A 9,412-nucleotide genomic window follows, 5' to 3' on the forward strand; every position below is an offset into this window, starting at 1 on the left:
ATGGGAACTGGCAATCTCAACTCCAAGAGGGATGATCTGTTCAGGTGTGGCAATATCCCTCCTCCAGGCTGAAGTGTCCACAGTCCTCACCTGCAAAACCTGGAACCTCAGGTTCCCAACCCTTTCTGAAAGGGGAATCCATTTGTTTCTCCTCTCGCTTCCTTTCGGCTTGAGTTCCTGTCTCCTCACATTTGTTAAGCAAATGAGCACAGCCCACTTTATTTCCAAAATTATGTTGCCACCACCTCTTCTTTCCTCCTTTGCCCCTGCAGTTTACACCTTCCCCTCTTACTTCCTCCTCTCATTTCAGGAAGGAAAATTAACCTATGATCAACCTACCAGTTTATCTATGAAGGGATCAATCACCTCCTTCCCTTCAAAGACCTGGGATTCTCCAACTGTGTCTCCTTATACCTTCTTCCATTTTACTTCCAAATAAACACCAACATTCATGTTTTTCAAGAAACATGAATGATCTTTGGGTGATCACTCAAGTGTTAAATGTCTACCAAGTACAGGTGAGAGTACTTGAACTGTAATCAAGTGTTGTCCTGACTGTTCTAGGGGAGATTCCAGTGCAAAAGGGAATAAGAAAGTCTGATGGTAACATAAGCTTTGCTGAGCAGAGCATGGGCAGGTACCAGGGAGCCAAGGGAAAGGACTCCTTCCTCACTTCAGGTGGCAGGGAAGCTGTCCAGAGGGAGAAGTGCTAAATGATATCAAGAGAGGGGACACTGACAATAAGGATGGATGGAAAGTCTAAGCAGCCTAAGGAAGAACATGTGCAAAGGCTTAGAACATCTACACCCTCAGGGCCCTGCAAGACCAGGAGGCCTTGACAGGTTTGGATGGAGGACTCTGAAATGAGGTGAGCAGAGGGCAGTTCACACAGAGCCCTGTAAGCCACATTAAACTGTGGTGATAAATGGTCACAGTATGCAGCAAGCCTAACCTAAAGGATATCAAGGAAAAGGCATTACAGGTAAAGTGGGGCAAAGCTTTAACCAGAAACCAAATCCCAGTAAACTCTAGGACACACCAAAGGGAAAGCCTCAGGCATTAAGAAACCTTGGAAGGGGCTGGGGATGTGGCTCAAGCGGTAGCACGCTCGCCTGGCATGTGTGCAGCCCGGGTTCGATCCTCAGCACCACATACAAACAAAGATGTTGTGTCTGCTGAAAACTAAAAAATAAATATTAAAATTTAAAAAAAAAAGAAGTGTCTTTAAAAAAAAAAAAGAAAGAAAGAAACCTTGGAAGAGGATTTTGCTAGAAGTCATGTGTGATTCAAGAGAAAATCCTTATTTGTTTGGGGAAAAGTACTTTTAGCCAGAAGTTACAATTCTTTAGACATGAGCAATATGCTGAGGGGAGATTCTTTGTCCCAGACAGGACAAAGAACACCTCAGTGACTTAACCCTGAGCAAATGGACAAGATGCACGCTCGTGGGCACTGGAACATCAGTGACAATTGTGGAAAACTTGGCAACTGAATGCATCTGTGCTCTGACCCATGCACAGAACAAAGACATTGACCTGCTCCTCTCACCGCACACCAATGCTTTGCTCTGGGGGACTCTGAGGGGCTATCTCTCTGTGCCTGATACTCCCTCTGAGTGTGAGAAAGGCAGGAATCATGGAAAACCCAAAATGATCTACCTGTAGAAAATGAGAATGGGGGCTCTCTTCTGCGGCCAAGGGCTTCTGTCTGAAGTTCTTTCCAAACCTTTCTCTAAATTTCTAAAGTCAGTTGGTTTGAATTCTTTGCTTCTCTCTCAAGCTGCAATCCAAGACATGGACCTCACCCACTCATCTGTCAGGAGATCAGGAGGGAACCAGTGGACCCTATTCAGGAGTTAAACTTCTAAGGAGTTAAACTTAACTCCTTCCAAAGGAGTCAAACTTCTAAGAAGGAATTAAATGGATTCAATCTTATCCATTTATTGAATACCAAACCTTGGTAAAGATAAAAGAAATCTAGGATTTGGGACAGAGGTACCTGGAGAGGTGAGAGAAGCCTCAGCCCCTGAGTGGTGTGGGAAGGGAAGGGGTGGATGTGGGGGTCACTTGTAAAATTCATGCTCCTGCTCGTCCTTCTTGATGACGGTCTTGTATGCTTTCTCAAAGTCCTTGGCCAGGACAATGTAGCGGTTCTCACGCACAGCCAACATTCCACTCTATTGAGGAATGAGAATTAAATACTCTGAGTAATCTCCACACCCCACACCCTCACCAGTGATGGAAGGGGAGGCGGCTGGCAGGGGTAGGGGACAGACACAGGGCCCAAGACTCCAAGAAGGTAATAAAGGGACAAAACAACTGCAGCAAAGTGGTCTCAGAGAAGGGAAGAGGTATTCACACATCCCCTGCCCCATCAGAGAGAAACCATCACTCACCTCCTGACAGATGGAGTTGATATCAGCTCCTGAAATCTTATCTGGCCGGGCCACATCTGCAGTGATTGAGTTAAGGACAACATTCCCTGTGTGATGGGATGAATGCCTGGAGGAAGAAGTCATCCTAGGGCTGTCTTGGTCACCACCCTCTTCCCTGGACCTTGGTGCCTCGTGCACTCTGGTTATGGTAGTAGCAGATGTGGAAATGAAGACCGCACCCCACACCCTGCTTTGGTCCTTCCCCTCACTTCCAGAGTAGGATACAATCTTCCAAGTCAACCTCTTCAGAGAGGTTCATCTTGCTGGTGATAGTGGAGAAAATCAATCTCTTCTGGCGGCGATCAGGGAGTGGAAATTCAATTTTTCGGTCCAGGCGTCCTGGCCGTAGCAGGGCTGGATCCAGGGTGTCTGCTCTGTTTGTGGCCATGATCACCTGGCACCAGGAGAGGCTGGCTCAGACCTTTGTCCCTCCCTACACTTTCTTTCTGGTCATGATACCTGCCCCTCATGAGCCAGCCCCTACCTTTCCCTGATTCCTACACCATACCTCCACTTGCCCATTCTGAGCCCCAAACCTTGACATTGACGTTCTGGTCAAATCCATCCATTTGATTCAGCAGCTCCAGCAAGATTCTCTGAACCTCCCTGTCAGCTGAGAGTGAACATTAAGGTCAGTCCAGAGCACTGGTATGACACCTGCCCAAGACCCCAACCCTATTTGGGCATCACTCACCCCCTGTCTGGGCATCAAATCTCTTGGTGGCGATGGCATCAATCTCATCTATGAAGATAATGGCAGGTGCGTTCTCCTTGGCCAGGCGGAAAACATCCCGGACCATGCGGGGGCCTTCACCCAGGTACTTCTGTACAAACTCTGAGCCCACGACCCGGATAAATGCAGCTGACAGTAGGATGACAAAGGTGAGAGATGAGCTGCCTGTGGAGCCCATCCTGCTTTAAATGAAACTGAGAATTCCTAAAGGCGGGGCTGGGGATGTGGCTCAAGTGGTAGCGCACTGGGTTCGATCCTCAGCACCACTTAAAAAATAAATAAATAAAGATATTTAAAAAAAAATTCCTAAAGGCATCCTTTCACTTGGACACCTACTCCTAGTAGCTGAGTCATTCTCTCAAGTCAAGGGCTGGGTCCCAGTTCAAGCCCCAAGGGTTAGTCATCTGCTTATGTCCCAAAGCAACCCAATAGCCGCAGTCATGAATCATATGTACACATATCAAGTTCTGGTCTGATATGTTAAAAAGCAGAACATTAAATAAAACAAAAAAGCCAGAACACTTGGTTTCCAAAATACATGTAATATCAGAAGGAAAACAGAAAACATTAAGAAATCAACACTTGACCAAGAGCTCCGAGCTCCCTTTTGCTCTATGAATCAGTCTTTAATGTATTAGAGACAGCGACCAGAGGCCATCTTCTGATATAACTGACCTCTGGCAATGGGATTGAAGCAGGTTTGTTCAGGATCTTCCCTTTGGACTTCTTATTTATTTATTTGCTTTCTATGATATTGGGGATTTCATTAAGTCTTCACAATCAATGTACAAAAGTAGTTTGTTATTAAAAGGAAATTGAGGCATGAAGAGGTAGTCACCTGGCCAGAATGCACAGCAAGTAAGGGCCACACTGGGCTATAACCCCAGAGCCCATGCATATGAATATGCCATGCTATTTCCTGGGGAGCATGAGCAAGCAGTGAGCAAGGGGAGACCCAAATCTCAAAGCACAGGGGAGGTAGAGAGAGGCTCACCTGTCGTGTGATGCGCCACAGCCTTTGCCAACATGGTCTTCCCACAGCCAGGTGGGCCATACATGAGGACACCTCGGGGAGGATCAATACCAATCTGAAACCCAGAAGTGGGAAAAGAAGGGATGAAGTAAGGAGTCCTGTCACCAATCCCAGACCCAGTGGTACCTGTCCCTGCCCTGTTGCCTCCATAGCCTCACCTGCTTATAGAGCTCAAAGTGTGTAAGTGGGAGCTCCACAGCCTCCCGCACCTCTTGTTTTTGGATGTCCATGCCCCCAATGTCCGCATACATCACGTCTGGCTTCTGGTCTGGTGGGAGAGCAGAGTTGGGGCTCCCAGCCTTGTCCACAAGGTCCCCTTAGGCCTCCTGAGCCCCGGGCTCCCGCCTCACCTGAGGTGAGCATCATGATGCTACTGTCGGCCTCAGGAGGCAGCACATCCACCAGGGCATTGCTGTGCTTGTGGAGGGCGACTGAGGCATTGGGCTTGAGCAGCTCACGATCAATGGTGCTCAGAATACGCACATAATAGTTGGAGCCTTTGAGAAAGGGACAAGAGGAGGAGGAAAATGAGAAGTACCTGAGTCCTGCTGGCGCAATGGTGCACACCTGTAACCCCAGCAGCTCAGGAGGATAAGGCAGGAGAATCGCCGGTTCAAAGCCAGCCTCAGCAACTTAGTGAGGCCCTAAACAACTCAGTGAGACCCTGTCTCTAAGTAAAATTTAAAAAGGGCTGGGGATGTGGCTCAGTGTTTAAGCGCCCCTGGTTCAGTCCCTGGTACCAAAAAAAAAAAAAAAAAAAAAAAAAAGTCCCTGAGTCCTGAAACTGTCTTTTCCCCTCTTCTTCCTTCACAGTTGTACCCTCCAGGCCATTAATCTTAGAGAGGCTCACACTAACAACTTTCCTGTCTACAGCCAAGACTCTCTCTTAAGCTCCAGGACTTGGTGTGTCCAGCATGCCTCCCCTGGATATTTTTCCCTGGGTACTTCTCACTGTCCTAATATGATCCCAGTATCTTTCCCCAAACTGAACTGTTCCTTCTGGGTCTGCCTTAAGGAGACATACTGTCCCAGCCAAATCTGAAGCATCATCCTGAATTGTCTCTCCCTTCCCTCCACAGACCATCAGTCGTCACAACCTTCTACTCAGCTTTCCAAGTCTCTCTTCAAGCAGTTCTCTCCTCCTCCCCCTGCCTGATTCAGTCCCATCTTCTCCTGTCTGGGTCTCTGTGATTCTTCCTTGCTCACCCAGCCTCTATCCTCTCTAATCTACCTCCTACATTTATGTTAGTAATGCACAGCAATCTCTCTCCTGACCATCAGACCTGACTGCCCTATAATGTCCTGAACTGTCTCCCTCCAAACCCTCTGTACTTCTCAGAAAGAGCCCATTATCCTCCTAAGTCTCACAGTCAAAGATATAGGTTTCACCCCTTCCTCCACTTCCTCATAGCCCATAAGTCCAACATCTTTTCCAAGAACCTTTACAAGAGCATCGCTTGCTCTAGAAGAGTAGAGGACAGAAGCAGGAAAAGACAGACAGGACATTAGAAACAACAATGATTGTAAGGGCAGGGCCTGGACCTATGTTAATAGCAGCTACTATACATCGAGTTCTTAGCAGAGGTACGTTTCAAATGGTAGTCAGGGAATTACTGGAGGTGAGAGGATGACCAAAGTTTTGGTCATCAAAATATATGTAAACAAAATAAAATAAATCAAAACATATGTAAACAAAATAAAAAACATCAGAGTATACCACACACAGTATGTCTAAATACTCTCTGGTGAGATTTTATGATTTATACATATATATTTAAGCAATGACAAAGACAGATACTCAAGAAATATATTTCTATTTTTGGATCAAATACCCTGAAGAACACCATTATACCATCCTGCCTCATTTGCTGTTATTTAGCATATGGCAGACCCCAGTTACTAGCACATGGAAAGAATTAGGTGTTGAATGGACAAATCAATGAATGAGGTGCCCCCATCCACACACCCACTCACCCGTGGTAGAGCCCACAATGGCTGTGTTCTGATCCACAGCTTCTAAAAACTGCCCAATGACTAGCGGAATGCTCTGGATTCGCTTCACCTCCTCCTGCGCATGCAGGAATTCTTTCTTCAGGTTCTTTTGCTCATCCTTGATGTATTCCTCCTGCACCTCCAGGAATTCTAGCTCTTGCTGCAGCTTCTGTGAGCCCAGAGGAAAGAGGAAAGGGATGGCTACAGACTTTGCTGAGCCAGAGTGGAAAGTAGAGGGAATATGAGATGATGGGCCTTGTGCAAGGTTCAGGTTAGGGTTGACTGTACCTTGTAGCGACTATACAGGTCCTCCAGATCCTCAGGCTCAGGTCCCAGGAAGGACAAGCCAGTCTGGGGCCGGGACACAGACAATGCTGGGATCTCATCCTAGTCCAAGGGGGAAACTCAGGTTGGAAGAAAAGAATCTCCTCAAGAAAGCATCTAGAACCACTGCTCCCACCATCACCACCACCACCAATTTGCCATTAAGTCACTCAATACTAACATTATTCAGCTTCTCTAAATAGAACCTGGAAAATTCTCAGCCCCCTAAATAGACTTTGATGTCACCCTGGCTCCTAAACAAATCCTTTATGTTAATTTGTACCCCAAACAGATCTGCTATGGTATGCAATTCCTATCATCCTCCAAAATATCACATCAATTTCTTACCATATCCCAGCATCCCCATCACCCTTCCACAGATTCCTAATATTACACGGCTCTCCTGGCAGGCTGTTAAAGTCCCTATACATTCGAAGACTCCCAGCATTCATTTCCCATTTGCCCTCCAAAAGAGACTCCCAAACGTCACTCAGGCAAGTCCAGATAAAACCACAACGTCCCCCACCCCAGCAAAGCACGGAACACAGTCCCCTAGACACAGGCCCATTCCACACATCGCTCACCAGCATCTGACCTAACCCCAACCCCAAAGGGCCGACGAGGTCACCAAGCCCTCCCAGGCAGGCCTCGAAACCCATCAATGTCAAAGACCCTCTTCTCCCAGCTCCGCCTTCGGAGTCTTACCCTCCCCACATCACTAGACCACACAGTCAGGCCTCGGGACCGCACAAAGTTCTCTACCGAAGCCCCTAAAATCACCCAGAGTCACACTGGGATCCTCCAAGTCCACCCAGCTGTCCACTCAGGTCTGGCTTCAACCTTTCCCCCAAGCCCGGCGGGTACTAAAAGGCCGAAGTCCCCACCGCACCTGAGCCTTCTCCACCAAGATGCCAATCTCCTCCATAGTGACCAAGCCGGCCTCTGCGGGGCTCGACGGGATCCAGTCACCGTTTCCGCTGACGCAGCCGGAAGTCTCCGACACTAGAGGATCCTGGGAAACGTAGTTTAAGCTCTCAGAGAGCGGGATGGATGGACAGGGAGTGGGGAAGTCTTCGTCCTGGGCTCCGCCCACAAGATAGGCACATTCGCTGTGCGACAGCATCGCGAAAAAGCGCGGGCGGGCTCGGAGATGTGAGCGTGCGCAGTTGAAAGGGATGGCGGCACCTCGTGCTGGAGCGCCTCTAGGGCTTTCTGTCCAGGAGGTGGCGCCAGCTCACTGCTCTTTCAACAGGAAATTCTGAGCTCTGTGGGAAGAGTCTGGGGCCCATGGGCTGTAACTCCCTGTTAGTGGAGGGATCAGAGAGGCCTTGGGCGGGGTTCCACTGAATGGGTCTCCGCTTGGCCTGCCCCCTAAGATTCTGTCCCTGAAGGTAATCGGGCTCCACTCTGGGAGTGAGGAGCCTAGAGTCCATGGTTCAATGAGGAACGAATTGAATAGACTCTTTGCTGGAAAAAATAAGGCTATATAAGAAAATAAGGCTGGAGAAATAAGAAAATAAGGGTGCCCTGTAGCTGTGTTATACCAGAGACCAGCAGACCCATGCCACATTCCATGCTTAAGCCTTGCATGCATCATCCCTTGGAATTGCTTTTCAGCTAAAGCTGGATATGAAACCCGCGGCCTTAGGCATGCTAAACAAGCACTGTGCCACTAAGGTACACATTCCCAAGCCCAAATCCTAGCGCATGTTGTGTTTTCTTTAGAGAGAGAGAGAAACAGGCTTGCAGCCATGAAACCACTTGCCACAGTCACAGGGCTTAAGTGGCCGAACAGAATGGGGACCCAGGTCTGTCTGTCCCCAAAAACCTCTGCTCCTAGTACCCCAGGTACACTGCCATCCTTCATACCAGCTACAAATTTTTACTAAATAAACTTCTGTTGAAGTATGAACATATTCAGGTGCACAAATTCTTATTGTTGCTTACAAATCAAGGAAATGCAAAACTTGAGCAGCCATCTAGATCAAGCAACCCAACAAAGACAACCTCCAAAAGTCTAAGCACTTCCTTTCCCCATCCCGTATAATTAATATCATTTGCCAATAACAGCAAAGATCACTTTCTCCAGATCTGTACACTGTCTGTAACAGTGGTCCACTTTATGCTTTGAATATAGATAGTCCTTGTGCTCTGCTAGTGTAACTTATTTTTAAAAGGACATGTTTCTTTCTCTTCTTCTCTCCCTGCTCATTCATATCCCCCAACCCCAATCTCAGAGGAAACAGGATTACCTTGCCTCCCCATCCTAGGCAGAGTTATCAGTCCTTGAGCCCATACCCTCCCCAGGAGTGAAGTAAATCATATTTTGTGGATGGCACCAGAAGAACTCATAAATGACTCTCTCCCACATTAACAAGTGAATTACACTCCAAAAAAGAGCGCTTGGAATGTAGCCTTTGAATCACCTCTTTAAAAACCCCTGTTCCCCTTGATGGGCAGAATCATAGCCTCTGAGACAGGAGTTCCTGTTTTCTCCTTTGCTGGACAAGTAATAAAACTTCTTTTTCCTTTTTCTCAAAATTATGTTCGTATTAGTGAATGGGGTTTGGGGACAAGACTGAGCTTTCGGTAACAAATTTGGCACTCCAGGTGGGACCTGAGAGAAGCCCCTGCTCTGGCTTTCTTGGGCAGGCCCAGCACTCCAAGCAAACCCACTTCCGTGCTGAGGATTCAAATTTGTTGAGAGCCAACTGCAGGAAGTGAGGAGACAGGTGAGTGTGCCTCAGGTCAAATCAGAGGAGGTATTCCTGTGAGTACAGGGAGGGACTGAGGGACTGTCCCAGCAGCTGCTAAGTTCCTTTTGCTTTGGGAAACTCCCTGCTTTTCTTTCTGGACGGTACAGTTTGCTCCATCTTGATCCACGTTGATAAAAAGG

General features: G+C 47.7%; 1 protein-coding gene across 1 annotated transcript; it reads right to left on the reverse strand.

Annotated features, from left to right (window-relative positions):
- Positions 1-1,228: 1,228 nt before the first annotated feature.
- PSMC4 (proteasome 26S subunit, ATPase 4) lies at positions 1,229-7,537 on the reverse strand. The gene is made up of 11 exons (XM_081275878.1): positions 7,406-7,537; positions 6,481-6,579; positions 6,175-6,361; positions 4,551-4,697; positions 4,359-4,468; positions 4,162-4,255; positions 3,129-3,296; positions 2,971-3,047; positions 2,660-2,828; positions 2,396-2,451; positions 1,229-2,176 (listed from the first exon to the last, which is right to left on the reverse strand). The coding sequence occupies exons 1-11, from the start codon at positions 7,439-7,441 to the stop codon at positions 2,063-2,065; spliced, it is 1,257 nt and encodes a 418-aa protein (XP_081132004.1). The 5' UTR covers positions 7,442-7,537; the 3' UTR covers positions 1,229-2,062.
- Between the last annotated feature and the right edge of the window lie 1,875 nt (positions 7,538-9,412).

Source organism: Spermophilus citellus (assembly GCF_964194105.1).
Source record: "Spermophilus citellus genome assembly, chromosome: 18".
NCBI lineage: Eukaryota > Metazoa > Chordata > Mammalia > Rodentia > Sciuridae > Spermophilus > Spermophilus citellus.

Coding starts and splice junctions, on each gene's coding strand:
- PSMC4 (XM_081275878.1), bottom strand. CDS start 7,441: ATGGAGGAGATTGGCATCTTGGTGGAGAAGGCTCAG. Junction 3,048..3,128: donor ATTTGATGCCCAGACAGGGG/GTGAGTGATGCC, acceptor GTTCACTCTCAG/CTGACAGGGAGGTTCAGAGA. Junction 2,177..2,395: donor TCAACTCCATCTGTCAGGAG/GTGAGTGATGGT, acceptor ATTCCTCAATAG/AGTGGAATGTTGGCTGTGCG.